Source organism: Doryrhamphus excisus, linkage group LG17, assembly GCF_037039965.1.
Source record: "Doryrhamphus excisus strain RoL-2023G ecotype Guam linkage group LG17, RoL_Dexc_Guam_v1.1, whole genome shotgun sequence".
Classification (NCBI taxonomy): domain Eukaryota; kingdom Metazoa; phylum Chordata; class Actinopteri; order Syngnathiformes; family Syngnathidae; genus Doryrhamphus; species Doryrhamphus excisus.
Genome location: NC_136373.1, coordinates 15,191,724 through 15,218,605, shown reverse-complemented (window position 1 = coordinate 15,218,605; position 26,882 = coordinate 15,191,724). Strand labels below are relative to the sequence as shown.

At 41.4% G+C, this 26,882-nt stretch overlaps 4 protein-coding genes across 9 annotated transcripts; 2 read left to right on the top strand and 2 right to left on the bottom strand.

Annotated features, from left to right (window-relative positions):
- Positions 1 to 252: 252 nt before the first annotated feature.
- On the bottom strand, positions 253 to 6,559 carry ubxn11 (UBX domain protein 11). Of its 4 annotated transcripts, XM_078798188.1 has the most exons (14): positions 5,590 to 6,551; positions 5,207 to 5,247; positions 5,070 to 5,147; positions 4,648 to 4,748; positions 4,520 to 4,571; positions 3,022 to 3,083; positions 2,871 to 2,952; positions 2,590 to 2,807; positions 1,286 to 1,363; positions 1,103 to 1,205; positions 947 to 1,032; positions 791 to 864; positions 518 to 664; positions 253 to 445 (listed from the first exon to the last, which is right to left on the bottom strand). In XM_078798188.1, the coding sequence occupies exons 1-14, from the start codon at positions 5,655 to 5,657 to the stop codon at positions 307 to 309; spliced, it is 1,329 nt and encodes a 442-aa protein (XP_078654314.1). In that variant the 5' UTR covers positions 5,658 to 6,551; the 3' UTR covers positions 253 to 306. The 4 variants fall into 4 exon arrangements, with proteins under 4 accessions (XP_078654314.1, XP_078654313.1, XP_057940536.2 ...); XM_078798187.1 differs by having other exon boundaries at positions 2,590 to 2,952; positions 4,520 to 4,547; positions 5,590 to 6,559; XM_058084553.2 differs by having other exon boundaries at positions 2,590 to 2,952; positions 5,590 to 6,557.
- Positions 4,179 to 13,211, top strand: fez2a (fasciculation and elongation protein zeta 2a). 3 transcript variants are annotated; one of them, XM_058084563.2, is made up of 10 exons: positions 4,319 to 6,621; positions 6,782 to 6,890; positions 6,999 to 7,112; positions 7,252 to 7,384; positions 8,551 to 8,804; positions 8,946 to 9,026; positions 9,158 to 9,233; positions 9,321 to 9,386; positions 10,641 to 10,668; positions 11,884 to 12,781. In XM_058084563.2, exons 1-9 carry the CDS (start codon positions 6,311 to 6,313, stop codon positions 10,649 to 10,651), a joined length of 1,155 nt encoding a protein of 384 aa, XP_057940546.2. In that variant the 5' UTR covers positions 4,319 to 6,310; the 3' UTR covers positions 10,652 to 10,668; positions 11,884 to 12,781. The 3 variants fall into 3 exon arrangements, with proteins under 3 accessions (XP_057940543.2, XP_057940546.2, XP_057940545.2); XM_058084560.2 differs by lacking the exons at positions 10,641 to 10,668; positions 11,884 to 12,781 and adding an exon at positions 12,799 to 13,211 and having other exon boundaries at positions 4,179 to 6,621; XM_058084562.2 differs by lacking the exon at positions 10,641 to 10,668 and having other exon boundaries at positions 4,322 to 6,621; positions 11,884 to 12,780.
- A 642-nt stretch (positions 13,212 to 13,853) lies between these two features.
- clec3ba (C-type lectin domain family 3, member Ba) lies at positions 13,854 to 19,395 on the top strand. Its single transcript, XM_058084572.2, has 4 exons — positions 13,854 to 13,978; positions 14,053 to 14,148; positions 15,152 to 16,327; positions 18,818 to 19,395. Exons 1-3 carry the CDS (start codon positions 13,879 to 13,881, stop codon positions 15,550 to 15,552), a joined length of 597 nt encoding a protein of 198 aa, XP_057940555.2. The 5' UTR covers positions 13,854 to 13,878; the 3' UTR covers positions 15,553 to 16,327; positions 18,818 to 19,395.
- On the bottom strand, positions 16,802 to 26,155 carry cdcp1a (CUB domain containing protein 1a). Its single transcript, XM_058084549.2, has 9 exons — positions 25,918 to 26,155; positions 24,398 to 24,604; positions 23,965 to 24,327; positions 23,528 to 23,896; positions 21,470 to 21,667; positions 20,223 to 20,591; positions 18,802 to 19,155; positions 18,642 to 18,729; positions 16,802 to 17,515 (listed from the first exon to the last, which is right to left on the bottom strand). Exons 1-9 carry the CDS (start codon positions 25,976 to 25,978, stop codon positions 17,074 to 17,076), a joined length of 2,451 nt encoding a protein of 816 aa, XP_057940532.2. The 5' UTR covers positions 25,979 to 26,155; the 3' UTR covers positions 16,802 to 17,073.
- Positions 26,156 to 26,882: the final 727 nt, after the last annotated feature.

Here is a 26,882-nt window from a genome sequence, read left to right as displayed (position 1 = left end):
ACGCGCTGTACGTCACAGGGATACATTCAGGAGCAACACGCGTTTGGAAACGTTTTTGACAGGATTAGTACTGTAGCTGCCTCATGTTTGTTTTCTTCGATATATTACTCAGATTTATATGCTTTCATTTGTTTTATCCTTTGGTTTGCGTTGTATTGAATTAAAACATTATTCTATGGAATACTGGAAATATCTTTGGTAGAAAATAATATTTAAAAGTCTTATTTAAGACATGGTTTAGTCCGAAATTGAATGTAAAAGAGGCCTACTGAACACACTTATTCATTGTTAAATGAGCCATTTATTTCACATTTGTGTTTTCCTTCCTCGCAGAATAAGAGTGACATTTGTCGTGAGTCCGCACAACCCAAGCGTTTGGCAATCATCATTGTAGTGACGCTTAGGGTATGCGCTGATAATGTCATAGCCAGCCAGGTCATGTCCCCTGTAACGCAATAGAAACAATCATAACATGTCGTCCGATGATATTGCATAATCTGCGAAGTCGCTGGCTCACCTAAATCTGTCCAGGTGTTGTCGTAAGTGACCCACGGTCTCGGAAAGGCACATTTTTAGTATGTAAGTGCTATTGCCATCTTCTGACTTCACTTTGAGTGTGATGATGTTATGACCAGAAGGCCGGTCAGAGGTCGGTGTCTGCAGCCTCAGGAAAGTGACAATATTTATGATAATTACATACAATGTACAATTTTGTTCAGGGTTGCAAGTGAGCAATGACATTGAGCAGGTGACAATTTATGTACAGTAAAATTCATAACCTTTGGAGTACCTGTCCTTGATTACTTGCAGTGCTGGCGTATCTACCAGGATGACTGAGTTGCTGATGCGGGTGTCAGGTGACCCCTTGAGGAAAGATTATATTCTATATTAGCAGAAATTATCAGACTAAAATTGTCAAAAATCATACATCCAGGGTTGTCCGCACCGAGTCCCTGACATCAATCACTCGACCCGCCTTCACCACCACTTTGGGTAGTCTTCTCAGGAAGTGGTTTGTGCATAATGTCTTACCTGTGAGCCAAAATAACATATCATAAAATATTTCTAAACCATGTGACATCCTTAAGAGTGCAGAACTAACCCGGATAAGATTCATCTCTTCTGTCCTGTACGGCATGTCCTTCACCTGGAAAGTGACCCCATGGTAGTCTGGGGACAAATTCCTCCTCTCGTCTGTCATGCACCTTATAGGAGATACGGTCCAGACAGGAGTTTTAACAATTCAGTGTTAGTATAAGACGTAGCAGAAGGACGGATACACTACCTCGAAAGGCACGCCATCTGGATATCGATCCTGAAGCTCAGATGGAAAATAGCCGTCCATGAGATCTTGCATGCATTGCTGTAAAGACAAATTAAGACATTCATTCTTTCATTCATTCATTTTCTATCGCTTTTTCCTCAGGGGGGTGCTGGACCCTATCCCAGCTGTCTTCAGGCGTGAGGCGGGGTCAAATGAAGACAAATAAAGACAAATTACAAATCCACCTAATCCCTTTTATACACTAAAATACACAAAAGGACTTTTAAAGCGCAATTTTTGGTGTTGCTGTTTGTTAGGGTTATGGGGTTTGATTTGTTGGTGTGTTTGAGTGCAACATGTCATCTGCAATGCAATGGAAGGACTCAGAGATTTAAGGGGGACCAAAGGGGACCAATATGCATCAGTATTTAAGTCATTGAATCAATACTTTTGCTAGAAATGAACTTATTTCTTGTGATGCCACCATACACATTTAATTATTTTAGGGTATTATGTGTAGAATTTCTCGGCACGGCACGGTCTCGTGGTTAGCAGACCTCACAGCTAGGAGACCAGGGTTCAATTCCACCCTCGGCCATCTCTGTGTGGAGTTTGCATGTTCTCCCCGTGCATGCGTGGGTTTTCTCCGGGTACTCCGGTTTCCTCCCACATTCCAAAAACATGCTAGGTTAATTGGCCACTCCAAATTGTCCATAGGTATGAATGTGAGTGTGAATGGTTGTTTGTCTACTATATGTGCCCTGTGATTGGCTGCATGGCCACCAGTCCAGGGTGTACCCCTGGGATAGGCTCCAGCACCCCCACGACCTTAGTGAGGATAAGTGGTAGAAAATTAATGAATGAAAAATTGCAGGCTGCACGGTGATGGAGTGATTAACACGCAGGCCTCACAGCTGGGAGACCTGAGTTCAATTCCACCCTCAGTCATCTCTGTATGGAGTTTGAATGTTCTCCCCGTGCATGCGTGGGTTTTCTCCGGATGAGTGGATGAGTGGTGAGCATGCAGGCCACACAGCTCGGAAACCTGAGTTCTATTCCACTCTCTGCCTTCTCTGCCAATTAACATGCTAGGTTAATCAGCGACTTCAAATTGTCCATAGGTATGAATGTGAGTGTGAATGGTTGTTTGTCTATATGTGCCCTGTGATTGGCTGGCGACCAGTCCAGGGTGTACTCCGCCTCTCGCCCAAAGCACTCCCCGCGACCCTTGTGAGGAAAAGCGGTAGAAAATGAATGAATGAATGTGTAGAATTTCAAATATTCCCAACTGGGAATGTCTCTCCACTAAGACCAGTCTCGATTACCTGCGTGCTGTCCTCCTGGTAAGAGCGGAAAGGTCCTTCAAACATCACAATGCCGTTTCTGTAGAGTCTCAGTTGCACGGGAACCTTTCGAGCCAACTGTGCCCCACTGGGTGTGGATTGTACAAACGATTCCCCTTCCCCTGCCAGGATGTTCAGCTCCTTGATCCTCTGTAGCAGAAGGTCAAAGTCCATGTGGAAATGTCTAAGCCCCGAAGTATCTGTGAGAAGGTACACCTTGTATTTGAATGGAAAATTGCAGTTATAACAGAGGATGATGGTACCTGTGATTGAGCTTGTTTGCACCGCCGCATCCCTGTGTTTCCTGTCCCCCACCCAAATCAAACCATAGTCGTTCAGGAAGCTCTGCAAGTGGTGAAAGAAATATACATCACTGAATGAAACATTGGGAACGATGTGATCACGACAACGCACCTCCATTTCATCCACTTGGTGCTGAAGCTGTTGGCACCTTCTCTCAAGTTTGCTGCAGCCCTCTATATCAAACATCATTTCAATTTCAAAATTTCAAATTCAATTGTAAACTGTCCTTGAGACTCCTTCGACTCATGTTAACCCTTAGATGCATGAGTGACTGGACCCTACACTCTTCCATAAGTGAGTCAAAAATGACCCATATTAGAATCAATGTGTTTTTAAGCCATTGTTGCCATTTTGATTAGGAATAATGCTATAGCATACTTAACTATGCCAATGCTATATTATATATTCCAGATTGACAGTATCTCAGACCGGTGTAATACCTATACTGCATATTATATTTTACAAAAACTGTGCTAGTGTTAGCTATTTATAAATTATGCCCAACAATACATATAGTAATGTGAGCCAGCTAGTGTCAGCTAGTTATAAAGTAGGCTAATTTGTTGATAATACTAACATATCATAAAAGACACATACACAATATTATATGACGATAATACTTGTTGGATTAGCACTTGATGTGTAAAATAATCTTCCTGAGGGGTGACACGTGTGGTCTACAGTTAATTTATTCCTGACAGCCAAAGTTGATAAGAATCAAAGCTTCCTATTGGATTCCATAGAAAATGCATGCAGGTCATTTTTGACCCACTTATGGAAGGTCGGGGTAGTAACACAAAAACAAAAAATTCTTAAAATGTATAAAAGGTAAGTTAAAAATGTGAATGGCATGATATCAAAAACATGTTTTTAGAGGAATACCTGGAATATTAAATGATAAACATTTTTAATTACGAAGATATTTCAAGAAAACAACCTGACCAGGTCATTTTTGACGCACTTATGGAAGGTTGGGGTAGTAACACAAAAACAGAAATTTCTTAAAATGTATAAAAGCTAAGTTAAAAATGTGAATGGCATGATATCAAAAACATGTTTTTTGAGGAATACCTGGAATATGAAATGATACAAAATTTTAATTACGAAGATATTTTAAGAAAACAACCTGACCAGGTCATTTTTGACGCACTTATGGAAGGTTGGGGTAGTAACACAAAAACAAACATTTCTTAAAATGTATAAAAGCTAAGTTAAAAATCTGAATGGCATGATATCAAAAAACATGTTTTTTGAGGAATACCTGGAATATGAAATGATACAAAATTTTAATTACGAAGATATTTCAAGAAAACAACCTGACCGGGTCATTTTTGACCCACTTATGGAAGGTTGGGTTAGTAACACAAAAACAAAAATGTCTTCAAATGTATAAAAGGTAAGTTAAAAAATTGAATGGCATGATATCAAAAACATGTTTTTTGAAGAATACCTGGAATATGAAATGATAAACATTTTTAATTACGAAGATATTTCAAGAAAACAACCTGACCGGGTCATTTTTGACCCACTTATGCATCTAAGGGTTAAATGAAAAGAATCTGGGGGGAACCTTCACCCCCGTAAAAGGGGTGGTCCCGACAGTGATTACCTGACATTTCTTGAGCCTTCAGTTGGTCCTTCAAAATTGAAATCATGTTTTCCTTCCAATGAATAAAGAAAAGGTTAATGCAACTTGTGCACATGTCTGTGGTTCATCAGAGGAAAGTACGCGTTCACCTTGTGCCCCATCTCCTCTTTTTGGCTTCTGACCTTCCTTTCCAGCAGGGTCAATCGCTGCATCATGACAGACATCAGCATAAGGTCGCTTGGCGGAACACCTGATTGTTTTTAAAGTATAACAGAACACATTAATACACACTTATAGTCAAGTTCTTGTGTAAAGTGGAACAATTTGGTATTTAACATTTTCTGGACAAATATGACCTGCCATAATTTCTTACGAGACACAAACAAAGAGTTCCTTTGGTTCTTTTAACATTTAGCTCACTAGCGTGTCAGATGAGCTAACTATGTGACACAATAAAAGCTAAAAAGAACACAGCGCTACCCTCCATTGTTTACATTTCAGTGTACAATTTCCAACAAAAGCACTGCATCATTCTGAGAAGTGTCTGAAACCCATTTGATTACGACTTTACCTTTTTTTGGTGCTTCACAAATGGTGGAGTTAACATCACCGCCCCCAGGAAGACTTGGATTATCTGATACTGGTAATTCTGAAATTAATATAGCTGGGGTGAATTGTGTGATTGCATGTGTGGCACCTTCAGCTTACCTGGTGATGCAGTCTCCCTGAATTGCACTTGTTTCTGGCCCCTACAGGTCAAAAGCAAACAATAAACCTTTTATTTTAGTCAGAATAAAATTCACCTCAGTTAAATTACAAGATAAGCATACATTTCAAAATTACTACGTTGTAATATACATTTATTTTTAATGGTTGATACCTGTATATGTATATGTGCCCAGTGGACTATGTAATTAAACATTTTTTATATAATTTATATACATATTTTGATAAGAAACAAGCTAAGCTACTAAATAAAAACTATCAGAACACGTGACCACGTTTCCCGGAAGTCTCTTGGCGCTAGCATGTACGGAATATAAATATTTAAACGTTTTTAGTCAGGTTCATTCGTCTTTTCATTTACTCACGGCCTTGTATTCTCACTCTCAAGTGGAGAACGTCTATTTTTCTTAAGCATCGACAAAGGCGAACTCATGACTGCAGTATAAGCGGTTCAGAAGCTTCTTTTTTTTTAATGTTTGGCGTCTGTTACCAATAGCAGCACAAGAACCCGGAAGTGGAAACTTCGCACTCACGCGCTATCATTTTTTTTTCAACATACGTAAGTGTAAATGACATCACCGATCAATTGTTACACACATTGATATTTATGATTTAAGCCTGCGATAAAATGGAATGACGTTAGCTACTGAACTTAGCATTATTACACAAGAAATACACAAAATAGAGTCAAATAGTACATGTATCAAACCAGGTATGTGTGGACAATAGGGGGGTGGGCGATACAGCAAATTATGGTATCGCTTCGATACCATGTAGCATACTGTTACATTATCGATATATGTATCGTGGTGTTTATTTTATTCCAATGTTATTTTATTCTGTATCGCAATGCAAATAGTTTCAATATGATTGATTTAAATGAGTAAACAATAATACAAAATGGCCGTACAGTATTCACGTGTAATCACGTGTCAGTGTCCTGTGTGATGTTGTGGGACAGCTCAGGGTGGAGCAGCCATTAGTGGGCTCTGGCTTTGGGGTTAAGAAGAGGGGGTGGGTGGAAGGGAGGATGCCAGCCACACATCAATCATCCAGCCAGGGCGATTAGGCAGTTCCGGGTGGGCTATGGCGGCGCCCACCGCTCGCTTAGACGACGGATGGCCGAATGTGAGTTCAGATCAGCCGCTGAAAGGATGCGTGTCCGCCGCTGCGACGTTATCATCACTCCAGGATGATAACGATGGTAATGATGATGATGATGACGAAGAGGGGCTGCGGCATAACAATACACCCCCGGGAAAAAGCGATGATTCCAAATCCATGGAGGAAATCCGAGTGGAGAATTTTGACGAGATTTTGTCTTTGTGCTTCGGAGATGCGGGATGCATCGATGCAGTGACGGTGGTAAATGAGGACACGCTTCTGCAGGGGGACGAGTGAGTGTTATTGTTGGTATCATGCTATGAAAGTGCTTTTAAATCAGTTCATATCCAGTAAATATCACATTTATTGCTATTATTATGGAGACCCATAACAAGTCATACATTAATTTTCCATATAACTGGACCTAATGAAGTATCCCTCATGTACCCACAGGATCTGGACCGCTTTAACCAAACGCTTCGGGCATGGGATTCCTCTGGACTGGAAGCGTTCCAGAATACATGCCCTCCACATGCCCGTATTCAACATGGAGGCGAAACCGGTTAGAGACTCCCTCCCTGCTATGAGTGTCCCACTTTTACTCCACTCCACATCCAAATCTGATGTATTAGCGTCAGCCATAAGCTATGATTAAATCTGTCTGTGACAGACGGGTGATGTCACGGCGGAGCTGTCGGACGACGAGGAGCTGAGGGAACAGTTGGACATGCACTCCATCATCGTGTCCTGCATCGGGGATGAGCCCCTTTTCACAGCCGAGCAGGTACAGTAACCCCGTAAACATCCGACTTCAGCAGAGCTTTTTAAATGGATGATGCAGCAGATTAACTTAACTCAGCACGGAGGGATTTACGACTGATCCGCAGGGTTGGTGCGTGTCTGTGTGTTTGTTGGATGTGTAGGTGATTGAGGAGATCGAGGAGATGATGCAGGATGCTGTGGAATTTGAAGAAGAGCAGAATCCATCACAGTCAGGTCTTTTAATGCTGTCTGTGGATGTGCAGCGGACCAAAAGAAGCCCTAGCTACCGAGACAGTGAGTGGGAACTACAGCATCTTGGACACTAAATTGGCGTTAGTAATTGGTATACAGATAATAAGTATTTATTTAATGTCTGAATATGTGTGCCTAGAGCCTGTTTATGAGCACCAAACATAACAAAAATCAATCATCACCCTGGACTGGTCGCCAGCCAATCACAGGGCATATATAGACAAACAACCATTCACACTCACATTCATACCTATGGACAATTTGGAGTCCCCAATTAACCTAGCATGTTTTTGGAATGTGGGAGGAAACTGGAGTACCCGGAGAAAACCCACAGATGCACGGGGAGAACATGCAAACTCCACACAGAGATGGCTGAGGGTGGAATTGAACACAGGTCTCCTACCTGTGAGGCCTGTGCGCAAACCACTCAAACGCTGTGCAGCCGTATGTAAAAAAAAACCTATTAAAAAATTAACATAGAAATTATTCAATAGATTAAAATAAGTAATTGTGATTAATTTCCCCCATAGTTAACTCAATTAATCGCAGACAGACTAACTCCACACAGAGATGGCCGAGAGTGGAATCGAACACGGTCTCCTAGCTGTGAGGCCTGTGCGCTAACCACTCATAAGCCGTGCAGCCGTATGTAAAAAAAAAAAACCTATTTAAAATATTAAAATAGAAATTATTCAATAGATTAAAATAATTAATTGTGATTGTAATTCCCTCCATAGTTAATTCAATTAACCGCAGACAGACAAACTCCACACAGAGATGGCCGAGGCTGGAATTGAACATGAACCATTTTGCAGTCATTACCCACACAAACCTGAAACTCATCTCTGAAGCATCAATGTCACTTCCTGTTCGCTTCCCTTTCCGGTCCCATAGGAAACACATTTATGGTAACACACTGTAGTGGTAATACAAATGTAACAGTGACTCCAGGGGTGTTATTTTGTGTTTAGAGGGCTCTAATAATGTTAAAAACTGTAAATAGAATGTTGCAAAACAGGTTTTCGATGCTGTAACTATAAAAATATTCAATTTGTTAATAAGGAATCCTACTTGGTGGAAATTGACTTATCACGGTCCGGTCCGGAACCAATTAATGTGGATGTTTACATGGGGAACGTTGGGCAAAGTCTGTATTAATTAAGCAATACTCAAAGAGAAAATGGACGGCTGTTGTCTTATGACAACAGGTATGAGGACGCTAAACGTGGCGGAGCTGAACGAGCGGCTAGTGGAGACGGAGGCCTCCATCAGGAGCTTCTCAGAGGAGCTGGTGCAGCATCTGGCTCTCAGGGATGAGCTGGTCTTTGAGAAGGAAGTGAAGAACAGTTTCATTTCGGCGCTCATCGACGTGCAGAACCGACAGAAGGAACACCGTGAGATTCTGAAGAAGAAGAAGAAGCTCAAAGGGGCAGCCGGATTGTCGCAAGGACACCCAGGATCGGTGAGCGCTCGATTCCGTCATATTGGTGTTGTTTCTTACCAATACTAGAGTGACCCTGCAAAATTGGATCTAACATGCACTTTATAGGTAGTTTCTTAATTTTTTATCTTGATGTTCCTTTGCTGTCCTTCACCTTGTCAGCGTTTCAGTATGGAGGGCCTCTCTTCGATTATTCAAAGCAGCTTTCGCCAAACATTTGGGAGCGGATGCAGTGAAAGACAGGTAGACCTACACAACACAGTTTGTGGAACAATACTGGCACCTAGTGGCGTACTGTAGGTGTTGCGGTGTCTTTCCTATTCTGATCAACCAAGTCATCTCTCTCTTTATTTGTCGTTGATTCTTCACAACAGTATTTGACCACCATCATCCCGTATGAAAAGAAAGGACACCCTCCTTCAATCGAGGACCTCCAGATCCTGATCAAAAGTATATATTTTATTTCCTCCTGTGACCATTATATTTGATTCCTTGTACCATGTGACTGATTGTCTGTTTTCATTGGCTACCATTCAGTTCTGCATGCAATGAGGGATGACAGCGACAAGGTGCCAGGTCTCCTAACAGACTACATTCTCAAAGGTAAGCCACTCAGCACCTTATCGATTTTCGTTTTCATTGTTCATTGTTAATTTCATAATATTGTTATTATTGTGATAGTAGTTTTCAAGGTAGTTTATGTGATTGCCACAACAACAGGCTTTTATTGCAGGTTTGAATGATCTTACACTACTCTTACTACTCTAGTAACCCACGCCAAGCTACAACTCAGCTCTGAACCCCGACGTACAGCTGTAATATGAGTGTAAAGGTGACTATAGGGGTGTTATTTCACGTCTAGTGACTCTAATATTAAAAATGAACAGATTTTCTAACCAATTCACTTCGATAAATGAGGGATTACCGTATATGTAACAATGGATTCTTTAAACCTTTAATAATGATCGCTTATTTACAATCATTATGGCTACTATGTAATGTAATATGAGTGTAAAGGTGACTATAGGGGTGTTATTTCATGTCTAGTGACTCTAATATTAAAAATGAACAGGTTTTCTAACCAATTAACTTTGATAAATGAGGGATTACTGTATATGTAACAATGGATGCTTTGAACCTTTAATAATGATGGCTTATTTACAATCATTACGGCTACTATGTAGCGTAATATGAGTGTAAAGGTGACTATAGGGGTGTTATTTCATGTCTAGTGACTCTAATATTAAAAATGAACAGATTTTCTAACCAATTAACTGCGATAAATGAGGGATTACTGTATATGTAACAATGGATGCTTTAAACCTTTAATAATGATGGCTTATTTACAATCATTACGGCTACTATGTAGCGTAATATGAGTGTAAAGGTGACTATAGGGGTGTTATTTCACATCTAGTGACTCTAATATTAAAAATGAACAGGTTTTCTAACCAATTAACTTTGATAAATGAGGGATTACTGTATATGGATATGTAACAATGGATGCTTTAAACCTTTAATAATGATGTGGAATGCATGAGAAATTGGGAAGGGAAATATAGCTTTCCTTGACCAAATGGTCACTCTCTAACTTGTATATTATAGCACAACACAACAGCAACACACCCTGCATGTGTAGCACTGATGGGTTCATTTTAGGGAAACAAAACACAACATTTTACAGCACACGCAGAAGTAAATAAAGTTGAGTCGGCCTTTGACTCTGTTTTAAGGATGGATTGAATTAAAACTGGTCTTCAGGGTGATAAACAAATCTTATTTTGTTCTGTGGCACTGTCTCCACTCCACTTGCTTTGTGTTTCTATTCTTAATTCATTGCTGCCTTACACTCCATAGCCGTGGTGTGAGCGACAGTCGGGGGCAGGTTTGTGGCATACTCACACGTGACGTGCACTGTTGTAGTGTTGTCGGTGCTCACCGTGGCAGGGCGGACCCCTCCAGCACATGATTTGTGGTGCACTTTGACCCCCCCGCCCAGTGTTTCCCTTTAGCTTATTAACACTTTCACTATGCCTAAATACTAAAGAATTTGCTGATGACTCACTTTACACTTACTGTATCTTTAAAGCAGGGATGGCCAAAGTGCGGCCCAGGGGCTATTCGTGGGCTGCGGGTTATTTTTTATTGACCTGCGGCATATAGTAGAAATAAAAGTAAACAAAAAAATACAGTAAAATGTAAAAAGAAGAAGCCTTTTTACCAAGTTAAAAAAAACACACCTATTTTCAGTATGCGGTCCCCGGGTGGAAAAAGTTAGGACACCCCTGCTTTAAAGCAATTTCAACCTCAAAAGTCAAACAAAAACAAACATGTGTGACGTCACTCAAGGAAATCTCATGATAATGTGATGATAACCATAGAAACATAGGAAAGAGTCTGGCTAGTCAATACAACATGAGCAATTGAATTACGTACATGCACACATTAATTTTAGCGATTTATCACAGTCCTTTATGTGCTATTTTTCCTAAAAGCGACAAATCTTTTGGCGACTCTTGACGTGAACGCATGTAGCGCCCTTTTTAATGTGCATCTGTGGACCCCTCCCCCATCTAAAACACAATAAAACAACAATAGCAAAATAAAAAAGATAATTTGTAATTTTTTTTGTGTTTTTTTTATTGTGTTTTAATTTTAATTTATCGTGATAGAACAGATTTTGTTTGGCTTTGGAGGTCCATTGTAAATATTTTTTACTATAATTTTTAATAATGTAATAATTGCAAAATAATTTTTAATTATTGGTCAGACCACCCTTGTTTCTTCAGTGTAGTGATGCATTTTAATGCCTGGTACAACTAAAGGTTAATTTATTTGGATATTTATAATGATGATATCAAGAAATTTTTTCGACAAAATTGTAGTACCAAAAAAATGCAACTATTTTTGTTGTCAATATTATATTTGTCCATTTGTGCCAGGTATTAAAATGAACACGAAAACTGAACAAACAAATCCTATTTTTCCATTTATGTCAAGTGAGTTTTTTTTCTCCCTTTGTTTCCCTTCACGTTGTGATTTTTTTTTAGCGATAAAAGCACGCTAAGGTCATCTGATCTTCACGTCTGTGTTGTTACAGTGCTCTGCCCGAAGTAGCACCGTAGGAGGAAACCATGCGGACCACCACTAAGAGATGACTTATCTGACTTTTTTGTCGTTTTTTTCAAGATTTATCCTTGTTAGGTTTGGTCCATTTGTGTTGTGATTTCATTCTTTCCTTTGGATTTTTTTTATTTTTAACTGAATAGCAATACAAGTGTTTTCGATGCATTGCTTTGTGTGATGCTAAGGGCTTTGCATTAATCCAAAGTGCTTACTCGCCGAGCAATGATCAAATGTGCACAAAACACATCGGGGCTTCCAGGCTAATCTACTCAGAGGTCAACGTCATCTTCATATCTTCAGCAGCACATTTTAAGAGATTAGGGAGAGAGCATGGCATATTTGCATAGGCATCAAACATAGCACAACCTTAATATAAACACAATGTTATGATCTATCATCAGTAGTCCACATATTAGACATTAATGGCTGAGGGCCACTGTGATCCTTTTTATATTGTCTGAAACATTTTGCACTAATGAGCTAATGAACTGCCCGACTATGCATACTATAGTATTAGTACTGCTGACCCAAGCACTGTCAGTACTTTTTTAGTCAACCAGAGACTCAAATGTCAATGTGCCTGCTGTGCTTGTTTACCAGGAATTGTCATTGTGGATGTATACAAACTGCCTTTTTTGTACATTGTAAACGACGTACAGTATTTTCAATGAATGTTCTTTGACGAGACAATTTGATGTCTAATTTATTTTGTATAAATGTTTGAAATGTATGATTGTTATTTATGTGTTTGAGTGTCATACAGTATGTATTTTTAAAACAGGAAGGGGCGGGGCATGCAGAAACATTGAGGACAGTACAAAGACAATCACATTTCATCTTTTTATAGTGTGCCTTTCTTTCTCACCATTGTTTTTTTAATTTTTTACAGCATGCCAAGGGCCATTAAAATATGAGCTGAAGGGCAAAAATGGCCCCCAATCCGCACTTTGGAAACCCCCTGGTGTATTTGGTTTTGCGGCATGCCTCCATGTTTTTGGAAAGCCGGAGTATCCGGAGAAAACCCAAGCATGCACGGGGAGAACATTCAAACTCCATATATTGATGACTGAGGGTGGAATTGAACTCGGGTCTCCCAGCTGTGAGGCCTGCGTCTTAACCACTCGATCGCCGTGCAGCCTGCAATTTTTCATTCATTAATTTTCTACCACTTATCCTCACTAAGGTCGCGGGGGTGCTGGAGCCTATCCTAGGGGTACACCCTGGACTGGTGGCCATGCAGCCAATCACAGGGCACATATAGACAAACAACCATTCACACTCACATTCATACCTATGGACAATTTGGAGTGGCTAATTAACCTAGCATGTTTTTGGAATGTGGGAGGAAACCGGAGTACCCGGAGAAAACCCATGCATGCACGGGGAGAGCATGCAAACTCCACACAGAGATGTCCGAGGGTGGAATTGAACCCTGGTCTCCTAGCTGTGAGGTCTGTGTTGATGAAAACATAAAATAATATATATACTGTATCTATACATATAAATTAACATTTGTGAATTTATTCTGTATGATTCCAGTGGTTGTTTTTTTTATTTCCTGAAATGACCACCACCCCTATGACAAAGAATTGCGTCCCTGTTTGGTGTCACCAGCCCCTAATGGGTTTGGGAAAGGTCCCCAATGGAGGACTAATGCATTGAAACTGAGAAGATGCATATATTGATTTGACCTTTGACCCTGTATACCATATATATATACGTTACAACGTAGACTTGAAAAAAAGCAGTGATTCAGCTGGAGTCATACTGCTCCCAAGACATCAGGCTGAAGACCAAGAAGAAGTTAGACTCCCCTTTTCGGTCACCTCCCCTCACGCTTTCCCGAACAACACCAACGTCTGTCAGACATCTGCAAGACATTTGTGCTCTCTGAGAGAAGACATTGAGCTGCTGTCTAAACGACATCCATAAGGTGAATTTGACTGTGGACTTTGTCCTGAAGACCACCATGGAACATGTGCGACGTATCCGTGTGGTGTTGTGCATTCTCATGCTGACACAGTACACTGGCCAGCAGACAGCAGAAAAGAGAAAAAATCCAAAGAAAGGTAAGATTCATATTAATATTCGACATGGATATGTTTGGCATGGATTTCATGGATGTTTTTTTTAACCATGACAGACTCCATCAGTGCTGCCATTGAGGAACTGAAGCAACAAATTCAAGACATTGTTGATGACCTCAACTTGTTAAAAGAGCAACAATCTCTGCAGTCAAGTAAGTTTGTTCCGTGGATTGTGATCCAAAGCATATAACATCATGCATGCGTCATACATGCACGGAAACTTCCTAAGCTGCGTATATATGGGAGGCTCAGGAATCCAATGCATACCACATTGTGCGTCATCTGGAAATTATTCATTCATTCATTTTCTACTGCTTATCCTCATGAGGGTGTGTGGGGGTGCTGGAGCCTATCCCAGCTGTTTTCGAGCGAGAGACTGTGTACACCCTGGACGGCTTGCCAGCCAATCACAGGGCACATATAGACAAACAACCATTCACACTCACATTCATACCTATGGACAATTTGGAGTCGCTAATTAACCTAGCATGTTTTTGGATTGTGGGAGGAAACCGGAGTACCCGGAGAAAACCCTTGCATGCACAGGGAGAACATGCAAACTTCATACAAAGATGGCTGAGGGTGGAATTGAACTCGGGTCTCCTACCTGTGAGGCCTGTGCGCTAACCACATGAAACGCCGTGCAGCCGTATGTAAAAAAAAACAAACAACTATTAAACATAGAAATTATTCAATAGATTAAAATAATTAATTGTGATTAATTTTCCGCATAGTTAACTCAATTAATCGCAGACAGACAAACTCCACACAGAGATGGCCGAGGTTGGAATTGAACATGAATCACTTTGCGGTCGTTACCCGCACAAACCTGAAACTCATCTCTGAAGCATTAATGTAACTTCCTGTTCGCTTACCTTTGCGGTCCCGTAGGAAACATATTTATGGTAACACACTCATACCTATGGACAATTTGGCGTCACCTAGCATGTTTTTGGAAAGCTGGAGTACCCGGAGAAAACCCACGCATGCACGGGGAGAACATGCAAACTCCATACAGAGATGGCTGAGGGTGGAATTGAACTCGGGTCTCCTAGTTGTGAGGCATGCGGGCTAACCACTTGTTCACCGTGCAGCCTGCAATTTTTCAACTGTTCTTAAAATTTGATGATGAGTGTATATCTATCTATATGTCAGTGTGTCTGCGAGGAACCAAGGTCCTCGGCAAGTGTTTCCTCGCCGACCCGGTCAAGAAGACATTCCATGCGGCCAGTGACGACTGCATCGCCAAGGGGGGCAGCCTGAGCACCCCGCTGACAGGGGACGAAAACGACCATCTGTACGTCTACGTGCGTCAGAGCATCAGCCCGGAGGAGCCCATCTGGCTGGGCATCAACGACATGGTGACCGAGGGCCAGTGGCTGGACATGTCCGGGTCCAATCTACGCTTCAAGAACTGGGAGACGGAGATCACCATGCAGCCGGACGGGGGACGCAGCCAGAACTGCGGCATGCTGTCCACCAGGTCCAACGGGAAGTGGTTTGATGAGAACTGTCGAGATGAAAAGGCTTCGGTTTGTGAGTTCAACATTGTGTGAGAGAATAACACCTTGTCTTGAAGGTACACGTTACGCACTGCAGTTCTTCAGTACTCTTTTCACAGTAATCTTTTCTACAGGTAAAGGCTAGTACTCAGATCCAAGATTACAAGGAATTCAACAATCAGAAAGGGTATTGCGCAAAGTGCAAATCCCACATCAACAAAGCGAGTCCTGGATCAGATTTTTCAGTGCCGATTCCAACCCGGCCACATGTTTCTAACCTCCAAAGCTAATGACCTCATAAGTGTTTATTCACCCAGAGGACACTTAGTACATCACATCAGTATACTCTTTCTCCATTGCTTAATGACAGTTTTTAATGATTTTGCATTTAAATTAAAAAAAATCAAACTAATCAAGATGTGATGTGTAGCCTTCCATATTATCAAATTATATAATTCCACTTTTTACATAAAGGCTGCAACACTACACTTAATAGAACGTAATGGATGCCATATTCAGGTGTCCCCAACCACCGGAGAATGATGAAAAACACACACTTATAAATAACTACAATTTTATGTAAATGCATATCAATTTTGGAAACATTAAAAAAAAATAATAAAAAAGTTGTTAAAGTTACAAATTCCATGTTTTTTGCATGTACGTATATGTTATTTTTTGCAAGCGGCATCTCGTCCCATAGTCGTTGAACGCACCAGTGTGCGTGCCGTAAATGTGTCATTTTTTGTTTGTTTCTTTCGGCTTTTTCAGACTTTTTTTCACATGATATTTGGTCTCAAATGCTGATACTATGTGGGAATTCATAAAGGTAAGTTTTGATGACATTATTGAGTGCTAATGTGCGTATTTGTTGTTAAGTTAGTTGTAAGTTATTCATGCTAGTAATTCATGCTAGCATACTGCTTTTTACCACAACAGTATAATAATCATGTCACTGAAAAACAAACGTGATGGATTTTTGGGGTCTGCATTCAATTTGCGCTTTTAATTTGATGTCAGTAGTGACGTTTTAGGTTAAAAAAAGGTTGGGGTCCGCTGCCATATATCACAAAATAGCAACATTAGCATAGCTGTATTAACTACTGTGCTAACATTAGAGTCGTAGTTTAACATCACATCACGGCTAGGTTAGCATATTAGCAGAAAAGAAACAAAAATGATCAAACTTACAGCTACAATGTGGAAATCCCACACAGTTTTACGCTGTAATCCTCTCCAGTAAATACAGTTTCTAGCTATATTAACTGTGAGTCAGATGGACGTCCAACACTGTACTAAATGATCTCTTTTCATCACTTTATTGGCAAAAAAAATGCATAAAATACTCTCCATCTGTACAAAAATACAAATGTCCCAATTGAAAAATAGTCACTGTTTTTTCATTGGTCAAAAGTGGTAGAAGAAGCTCCATCATCCATGTGACCACAGGCAGGTCTAAACGTGTATTTTGTGTGTCAGCAGGGCAAAAATAAGACATCTTGTGAGGGTCAACCGCAGGCGCTCACACACCCAGGAACAAAGATCTCCTGAAGGAATCAGGAAAGCCGCGTCCAATCAGTCGCCCCCCTCCGGTTCCAGCCGTGGCCCCATTTTAGCGGAATGCTCCTCCATTGAGGGCTGGGACTGGTAAATCACATTGTCTACAAGGGCTTGGTTGTGACTCGGGGGCCTGTTGGGAAGCGGGGGAGCTTCTTGGTTTGACAGAGGATACTCCTGGTACACTGCCACCTCCATGTTGTTGCCGTCTTTAGACGCCAATGGCCTCTGGGGATATGTTTGCCCCGGGAAGGGCTGGTAGGTATCCGACTCTGTGTAGACGCCCATCTCTTCCCCCTTTCTGAGTAGGTGGGTGTAAACCAGCGTGTCCTCAATGGAGGCGTAGACGTGGGACTCGTTGTCCTCACGTGATTTCGGGAAGCTGTTGTGTCCCGCGAGGAAGTCAGTGCCATTGGCATTGTAGATGGACACCTCGTGTTCAAGCTTCTTTTTCTTTTTCCTGTTTGGTGGATGGCACAAGAGGCAATTAGTTCCATATCTGTAACTAAATTTCACATTTCATCCAAAAAGGCTTCTTCCGTTCTACAATTTTAGGTGTAATTTCTCCATTTATGTCCGTGGTGGGCGTGTCCCCTGGGGGTGCTCACAATACGCCACGGCTGGCTGACCAAACACAACCGTTTGGTCTCTCCAATGTAAGTGTCATCTGCTCTTCTCACTACAATGTACTGCATAAATAACATTGCTGAGTTTACGTCTCTGGATTTTGTCCTTGGGATGAACCATCTTTTGTGTGAGGGGTGTTAGTGGGTTTGAAATGCAATGTATAAATGACAAAACTCCATATCTAAAACAGAAGAACGGAAGAAGCCTTTTTGGACGGATTGTTCCTCATTTGATTTGAAAAAGTCGACAAATAACATAAAAGTGGCAGTATTGCTGTTGGTTTTGCTGTAATTATGACAAATTGTTTTGTATTGGTGAATTTATCACTTTTTTAATTATTGAATTTTATATTATTGAAGTACTTCAATGACTATTTTGTACAACTTGGATGTTATAAAATGCAGTTACAAGTTCGGGAACTATTCTAAATGTACCAATTTGACACCCAATATATTAATGAACGTGTTGAAAAGAGCCACGCATGTTAAACTACTGTATTCACACTTCTGGGCTTACATTTTACTCTAATTTTTGGTGATTTTCACCCAACAAAAGCGACAATGACGATGGGGAAAATGTGTGTCCGGTGGAGAAGCCATAATTTAGTAATTATCTGACAAACTATTGCTTCAATTATTATAGGCAATATACAGAATACACTCACAGACATTAACACTGGGTGAAAAAAAAACAGCTGTGGTTTGTATCTAAACTCCACAAGATGGCCGTAGATGTATTTGAAGTATGAAAAAGTACTGCTATTGCAACATTGGTTCTGCTGTGTTGTGCAGTTATGAAATTAACCCTTTGGCCACATGGAGCTCTATTTTCTTTCATTCCACTTTCTCATGCACTCCAAATCATTATTAAAGTTAAATTTGTGGGCACATTTGCATGACAATAAACCTGAAAAGTTTCAAAACATGGTGGACAACTAATGTTGACCATTGTATACTTACTTAATTACAAAACAGACCACCACCAACACGAGAAGAAACAGCAGCACCAGAGCAGCGACCACACTCACAATGGTAACCAACATCTTGTCTGAAAGAGAGGAAACAAATGAAGACACAAGCAGTTTCGTAAATGTCAATAAAGTGCGGACAGGTCATGTACTTGTGCTCTTCTGCAGGGTAATCTCCGTGATGACCTTGAAGTGTCCTGTCTCAGGCATACAGTTGGACATGTTGAGGTAGAAGTTCTCGGCGACGCTGGTCTCCTCGAGCTCCTCGTCCTCCCTGCGGCTGTAGTCCTCCTCCAGACTACCGATCCTCTGCACCCGGATGTTGGTGTGGCGGTTGGCGCACTTGGGCTGACTGAGGTTGACAAACATCAGGTGCGCCTCCATCTTGGCGGGAAGTGATACGATCCAGGAGACGGTGGCGTAGGACTCCATCCCCTCCGGCCAACCAGGTGTCGCCAAAAGGACGGACTTGTCTCTTTTGGGGGATACAGTGAATATGTATCTTTCTGTGTTGGAGGGAAAAGACTGTTAAATATACTAGGTTCATACACTTTGGTGTTTCCCTGAAGTGATGACATAAACAAATAGTGATGCTAACCATAGAACAGTGTATGGAACCTACTGAAAGATAGGGAAGAGTCCATCTGCTCAGTACAGTATTAGCAAAAAAAATAAATATCACATGTAGCTAAAAGCAGGGCAGCACGGCGGTTAAGTGGTTAGCGCGCAGACCTCACAGCTAGGAGACCAGGGTTCAATTCCACCCACGGCCGTCTCTGTGGAGTTTGCATGTTCTCCCCGTGCATGCGTGGGTTTTCTCTGGGTAAAAAACATGCTAGGTTAATTGGCGACTCCAAATTGTCCATAGGTATGAATGTGAGTGTGAATGGTTGTTTGTCTATATGTGCCCTGTGATTGGCTGGCCACCAGTCCAGGGTGTACCCCGCCTCTACCTAGGTCTTCTACCTAAGCGGTAGAAAATGAATGAATGAATGCCTGAACTTGTGTCGTAAACACAGCAGCAGAGAGCTTACAGCTACGGCCAAATAAGGACGTCCACCCCGCTGTGACATCACAAAGGGTCAGTTTTACCACGCCTTTTGAAGCCGAGCATTTTCAGCAATCCCAAACTTCTATATGTGCCCTGTGATTGGCTGGCCACCAGTCCAAGGTGTACCCCGCCTCTCGCCCGAAGACAGCTGGGATAGGCTCCAGCACCCCCCGCGACCCTAGTGAGGATAAGCGGTAGAAAATGAATGAATGAATGAATGTAGCTAAAAGCATAGCTTATGACTAGGGATGGGCATTCGACTGAGCTGATTATTTCATATATCGGTTATTTCTTCGGTATAGTTGTGCATATTTATTTTAGCATAGGATATCAAATGCCATTACTAGTTGAAGTCGGGCAATTTTTAGACTGGACCCAAACTGGTAGCGCTGCCATTTTACCTAAACTAGCATGAAAATGGCCAGAAAATACAGCAATGCTCACCTACAGTATAAAACCACTAGGTGACAGTAGTGACAGTCATTATATTGAAAGCATGATAATCAATGATAATTTTGTTACCCGCTATCTCCTCTTTCATACAGGCCGTCAACAAAGGCTTCAGAGCAGGTCTCAGAGCTTGGCCGCCCCTTCTGGTCACGGTGACAGATACGTTGGTGTGGATTTGGACCTTCTGAATGGCCCCCTGAGGGCAGAAGTGGCCCACAGTAGTGCCATCGTCCTCCGACACTGTGATGATGCTGTCGTTGCACGGCTTCCTCGGCAGGTGCTGCTGGAGGGCTCCGATTGAAGAGGTCAGCTCGACGGTACCGTGCAGGGGAGGGCGGAGGGCCCAGGTCACAGCACTGAGAGGGACCGGGAGGCAGCTTGGCAGCGAAGGCACCGAAAGAGGAACTGGAAGCTTCAGGCAGTCTTTAATGTGAGTACAACCTGTGCAAAATAGGAGGGAGACCTTGAATGAAAGCTTTTATAGGAAGGACTGAGGCGAATTATGATCTTAATTGGAGTTACCTACAGTAAGAAAGGGAAAGTGAAAGTGAAAAGTGTCTTGAGGCTGAATTCAGTATGTTTCATTTTGGGTCTTGAGATAATTTTGGTTGGCCGGTCACTCCTTGTATGGTTCACCACTCGCCCTATGTGGATGATGGCTCTCACTGTGGTTTGCTGGAGTCCCAAAACACTTTTTTTCCCCTCGTAATCAAATGTTTCATTTAAAAACCTGCATTTTGTGTTCACTTGTGTTGTCATATTTACATTTGTTTGATGATCTGAAATATTTAAGTGCAACAAAACAAAAAAAAAAGAAATAGGGAAAGTGGCACTGTGTGCTGCTTTGAAAGATACCTCCTTTAAATGTTTTTTTAAGTTATATTTTTATTACTTACTCACTTTTAGGTATTAGTATTTGACTATAATTGTTATTACCCCCACATACTCCTGCAAGTTTGGAGGTGACAGTCTTAGTTACATATGAGGTAGCCAGTGCAGCCACCATAGTACCATGACTCCTCCAAAATAGCCAATAATTCAAGTGACAAACGTGGTCTGTTTTAGCGGTACCTTGTCCAGGTGGTTTGCCATACTTTTTAAAACCAAAGTGCTCCCACACATCAGATTTTAAGATTTCTCGGACTGCGTGAACCGAAAGAAGGCGTCTGGGTAACTTGCTGGAAATGCTCTATAGCGACAGTATCGAAACAAAATATCAATACATATCGCAAAATCTACAGTATCTAAAACAACACTATCTGTGACGTGAGTGAACGTTTCCGAACAGTCAAAACCTTATGACTCAAATGTGGATTTACCTATGACTCCACTGGCGGTGACTAAGACGTCATCGGGAAGGCAGTCCTGGAAAGACAGCTGAGTAACGCTTCCGGATGGGACTGTGATCTTCTCCATGGTTACGGAGTTCATCTTCATCTCACATTCAGAGGCTTTCCTCAACCTCTCCAAGTGAAGAGAAAGGACCTTGATTTTCCTCAGGTCCACACCACACAACACTGCGGAAAACACATAACATTATGTTATTGCTTCGTTCTAAACACAAAAAAGCAGAAACAGAATTCCTCACGTCATTCCCAGGTGTGCGGATGTCATTCATGACTAAGCGATGAGGCAACAACAGAGCTCCCCGACCTTGAAAGCCTGAGGGCATTGTTACTGTAAATCCCAATCTCCACATCTTCCTATAATCACCTCACCTTTTTGTGAAAAGGAAGAACATAAAATAACGTGTAGTGGGATTCTTCTGTGGCATTTTAGAAGGACGCCTTCCTGCACGTCTCGATGTTAAGCAATACATTTTGCAATATTACTTGCTGCAACATGCATGTAGAATCTTGATCAAACTTCCAAAACTACAATATCCAAGTTTATTTTGACCATATGACTCGTTGTTTCGACAAGTGTTACAATAACAATAACAGCCCAATCCCTCATGAAAAACATAACTCCAATAAGCACTGCATGGGGTCACTTTAACAGTTAAAAAAAATACAAAGGTTAATAATGAAACGTGTTCTTTCGAGTAGAGTGAGTCCCCATACTCACTTCCCCACAAATGTGTGGATTTTTGGTTTAAAAAAAAAAACAGTTAACAGACTAGTTTATGTCTTAATGCTTCACTGGGGTTTCAGTTGGTTCAGCCAATGCAGCTGAAGTCAATTTTAAAAAATATTTAAAATATTAAAAAAAGGTTTCAGCAATCCACATTTTCAAATTAAACATGAAAAAGCAGTGCAACAAACAGCAATGTGGAAAACACACATTTCTATTCTATAGTGGAGTTCAAGACACAAAGCAAAGCCATTAGTGTTTTATCGTCAAGCAATGAGATTTTGCACTTCAGCAGTCCTTGAATCCAACACAGTTGCTGTGAGACACAAAAGTGTAACTTATTGTATATGTACCGTACATTCCACATTATATAAACCCTCAAATTTAAAGACAAAAATAAATTGTACATACATAGACTGCATTTGTTATTAAGCCGCAATGTAGTAACATGGAATATTTACACAGAAAGACACTTTACACACTGACTTACTTAAAGGGGACCTATTATGTTTTTTCCACTTTTCTGACCTATAAATGTATTTAGAATTTTGTATTTTCGTGTTAAACTATGCCAAAGTTTCAGATACTGAGGTTGCGCATTTGGAATGAGCCCTGAAAGAAGTTTGGAATGGCTCAAAATGCTCTGTTTCAAAAGGCGTGGTAAAACTGACCCTTTGTGATGTCACAGTGGGCAGACTTCATTATTTGCCGTAGCTGTAAGCTCTCTGCTGCTCTGTTTACGACACAAGTTCTGGCATTCATTCATTCATTTTCTACCGCTTAGGTAGAAGACCTAGGTAGAGGCGGGGTACACCCTGGACTGGTGGCCAGCCAATCACAGGGCACATATAGACAAACAACCATTCACACTCACATTCATACCTATGGACAATTTGAAGTCGCTGATTAACCTAGCATGTTAATTGGCAGAGAAGGCAGAGAGTGGAATAGAACTCAGGTTTCCGAGCTGTGTGGCCTGCATGCTCACCACTCATCCACCGTGCAAGTTGTTATATTTGGTGATTCCCAGTAAGAGAAAAATATTTTCATATGTCAACGTCATTTCTCATGGGACTGTTTTTGTGAACATGAACTTCAAACTTTTTTTCGAATATTCTCGCAATTCACAGTCAAATTCCCAAAGATAGACTAGTGGATCAGGATTGACATGTTGGCGACCCCTGTCCTTAGTCACACTAGAAGCTGAATCAGCCAGAATGCGGTTTATTCTTGGATCTTCAAAGAGCAATCTAAAAATTTCGACTGCATTCTGAATGCATTCTTGTGGCCGGCTTGAACAATACCTGGTGAACTCGCCCTTGAAGCTGACACCTTGATTTTCACGGCGAGTCCAGGAGAATCAGCTCGTCTTCTGTCCATCTCGCAGTTCCTCAGAGTCAAAGAGAAATCCCCCCGATTCTGGACGGGCTGGGTGTCCGTCAGACCCAGCACCACCGCAGCTCTGCTTTGGCTGTGGTACTCTGCCGCAGTTTTCTTCTTAAGACAACGAGGCTGTGTGAGGTCCTGGAACTCGACGGTCGCCTTGTGTTTTGCGTCCATGTGAAAGTACCACTCCATTACGTCGTCATCGGGGAAGCTCTCTGGGAAGTTTGGAGACAGCAACTCTAAGGAAGAGCTTTGCTGTGGCAAAGATACCGTGATTTTGGCAAAGGCTACAAGAGAAAAGACCAAATTTAGACACAGCAAAGACAGAATATAGAAGACATCGATGCCAACTTACATTTGATTTCCTCCCCAACGGACACACCAAATTGGTCACTTTGCACCTTCAGTCCTGGTGGAGCATCCAAAGAAAAGCTACCTTTATTCAGTATCTGAGCACCGCTTATAGGGCCTGCTCTGCAGTATTTGCCGATGACCACGGTCCCCGTTGCCTGGAAGGCCTTCAGTGCGTAAGCGTGTCTGTCTGGACAGTTCGCAGATGGACTCATTTGCCTCAGACCCACTTTAGTGAAGTCCACTTGGACTGCTTTCGGTACTGAGGCTTTCAAGTTCCAAGTGAAGGTGCGGTGGAAATCCAGCAATGGATGCAAGCCTGTGTCGGCTTGAATGATGTCACCGCCGCATGACTTTGTGGTGCATTCTGGGGAGACATAATTAGATAAGTTCTCTGGAAGAAGACATTTCTACAATTCTTGAGGTTAAAATGTTACCTATGTTTCTTATGATCTCCACTCTGAACACATCTTCTGGTTGGCGGCAATCAAATTCCACCTCGACTGGGGTGTTATCTTTTAATACCAAAGATGTGTCACACCGGCGCCTTTCCCCTGAGCATACTTTGCATGCTGATCCTTTGACCTGGTTGCTGATGTTGAGGGTGGTGCCTCGTTCAGGGGTTAGTTTCAGCCTCTGTAATCCTGGAAATAAAGAAAATGAAGATAAAAGGCTGCACATATTTCCAGATTCCACTGCATTAAACAAATCTAAATTAGAAAGTTAAGTTAAAGATCAGCTATATGAGGGTTTTCAAATTGTGGCACAGTGAGCCTCCCATTGGAGAATCTTTGGGCCTTAAGTTTTCTGCCCATCTTAAATTCTCTTTATTCTGACGATCAGAACTAAACTTAATTTATCAGAACGCTGGGATTATTGGCTATATGCTATGTGCCTCCCAAAACACTAGATGGCGCTTATGGTCCTTTCTGCGTGGTTTTTCGGTTGGCCTGTTAAGTCACTTATAAACAAAAGAGCTGTGCCAGCGTTGCCAGACTCGCCCATTGCTTGTGTTTGCCGAGTCGCTTGCAAATTCCCAACTTCTCTGTTGTTATGGGGGTTGTTTTCAGAGAGCTAGTCGCTTCTTTCTCTCGAGTCTCGAATCCGCAAATGTGCATGAGGAGCAATTCTACAAGCCACATTGAAGTGATTACACCAAACAGTTACCTTCACGACGATCAAATTGTGCCGGATGGTTGACACATTACACAGAAACAATAATGGTCGCCATGGTGAGATGGCTACTTTTTTTTTTTACATCACAAAATACAACCATTAAGCATCCTCCATTCATATGTATTGTACTTTATGACTTTAATAGCCACTAATGGTAGACACAGTTGTACCACCACGACCCCCTAGAGCAGGGGTGGGCAAACTTTTTGACTTGTGGGCCGTTGTGCGGGCGACCACAACATATATTTAACACACACACACAAAATTTTGCACTTATAATTCTAACAGTCTGTCTTGAATTATTAGTCAAATTTTATTAGTAAAAGTGTCATAATATCAGCTATATGTTCTCATTTCCCTTTTTTCAGGAGCACTTTAAACAGCAGGCCACATCTTGGTGGGCCGCATGTGGCCCCCGGGCCGTAGTTTGCTCACCCCTGCCCTACAGCATAGGCGGCACTAAAGATGGACGGATGGGTACCGTCAACGTGTTGATTTTATTAACACACAGATGTTTTCCACACAGAACAGACTCTCATAATGAAACACACACGACAATTTATTTAACTTTATGTATGAATTCAAATGTATGTATTACGTCGTCGTATTTTAGCATGCGAGAAAAAAAAATTAACTCCGTAAGTACACAGGTTATATGTGGTTGCCCTGCCAGCCGTAAACGTCAAAATAATGACGTAAAAACAACAGCTCGTCAGTGACCGCCTCGCCTACAATTCACACTACTTTTTTTCTAACGGTTAATAATTGAAGACGAACTCACCTGAAACCGCAAGGGAAAAATAAAAAAAGAATAAAAAGGCTGTAACTCTTGATAAATGCATGCCGTCCAACAATTCAGCTCCGGTGTGAAATCACTGAACTTTTGAGCATGGTGGTTTCGTGGCGCCTCGTCAATGAAAGACTTTGCGGTTAGCTTGAACTCCTTGATAAGATGGTTAGCTTGAACTCATTGATAAGGTAACCTAAAGCCTTCCACTTCCGGGAATACGTGTGTGTGTGTGTGTGTGTGTGTGTGTGTGTGTGTGTGTGTCCTGCAGCGAGGGAGTGGTAAGCAGCAGGTAATGTGGGCGTGCCAAGTGGACAACCACGACTTCCGGTATCGCGGAGTTTATGAACAACAACTGTACTGAACTGAACTGCATTCCGATTCTTTTAATAGAGTCGGTTCTCATTGTTCGGCTAAAAAAAAGACCAACACCGGTTCTTTGTGTAAATCAAAACGTACATTATATAAAATCTTTATTCTTTATATGGCTTATTATTGTCAACATGGAACAGATTGCTGTTTTTTTTTCACTTGATTAATGTAGTTTGTGCTGATGCATAAGAGGTGGGTGGATTGATCCAAATATTGATATTAGATAGATACTAGCGATGAGATTATTTTTTCAGTTCTTGTCAGTGGTGTCATTAGGCATATTTTAGGGGGACTTCCGCCCGCCTAAAATGTTCTTAAGCCCCCCTAAATAATTTGACATGTTTTATTGATTTTTCTTTTTTTTTTATAGATTTTTTTTTTACAAAAAAAGGTTTTTTTTACAAAAAAAAATCTCTGACAAATTTCATATAATAGGGCAAAAGCAGGCTAATAAACAAGCCAATAAGCAGGCTAATACTAGCCTAGCCTAGTAGCTAGGATTTTTGGATTTTGGGGATTTTTTTTAATGTCTGCTCCCCCCTCCTCAGAACCGATAGTGACGCCTGGTTCTTGTCTGTGTTTATTTT

What these genes read in the sequence shown, in the direction of transcription:
- clec3ba (XM_058084572.2), top strand. Translation starts at nt 13,879, where the DNA reads ATGGAACATGTGCGACGTATCCGTGTGGTGTTGTGCATTCTCATGCTG. An exon ending in GAGAAAAAATCCAAAGAAAG is followed by an intron (nt 13,979 to 14,052) that starts GTAAGATTCATA and finishes TAACCATGACAG; the next exon opens with ACTCCATCAGTGCTGCCATT. An exon ending in GCAACAATCTCTGCAGTCAA is followed by an intron (nt 14,149 to 15,151) that starts GTAAGTTTGTTC and finishes TCTATATGTCAG; the next exon opens with TGTGTCTGCGAGGAACCAAG.
- fez2a (XM_058084560.2), top strand. Translation starts at nt 6,311, where the DNA reads ATGGCGGCGCCCACCGCTCGCTTAGACGACGGATGGCCGAATGTGAGT. An exon ending in CCCTTTTCACAGCCGAGCAG is followed by an intron (nt 7,113 to 7,251) that starts GTACAGTAACCC and finishes TTGGATGTGTAG; the next exon opens with GTGATTGAGGAGATCGAGGA. An exon ending in AAGCCCTAGCTACCGAGACA is followed by an intron (nt 7,385 to 8,550) that starts GTGAGTGGGAAC and finishes TTATGACAACAG; the next exon opens with GTATGAGGACGCTAAACGTG.
- ubxn11 (XM_058084553.2), bottom strand. Translation starts at nt 5,657, where the DNA reads ATGAGTTCGCCTTTGTCGATGCTTAAGAAAAATAGACGTTCTCCACTT. An exon ending in TTGTGAAGCACCAAAAAAAG is followed by an intron (nt 4,749 to 5,069) that starts GTAAAGTCGTAA and finishes AAAAACAATCAG; the next exon opens with GTGTTCCGCCAAGCGACCTT. An exon ending in CAACACCTGGACAGATTTAG is followed by an intron (nt 446 to 517) that starts GTGAGCCAGCGA and finishes ATTGCGTTACAG; the next exon opens with GGGACATGACCTGGCTGGCT.
- cdcp1a (XM_058084549.2), bottom strand. Translation starts at nt 25,978, where the DNA reads ATGCATTTATCAAGAGTTACAGCCTTTTTATTCTTTTTTTATTTTTCC. An exon ending in TTTTTCCCTTGCGGTTTCAG is followed by an intron (nt 24,605 to 25,917) that starts GTGAGTTCGTCT and finishes CTTTATTTCCAG; the next exon opens with GATTACAGAGGCTGAAACTA. An exon ending in TACCCTGCAGAAGAGCACAA is followed by an intron (nt 18,730 to 18,801) that starts GTACATGACCTG and finishes CCTCTCTTTCAG; the next exon opens with ACAAGATGTTGGTTACCATT.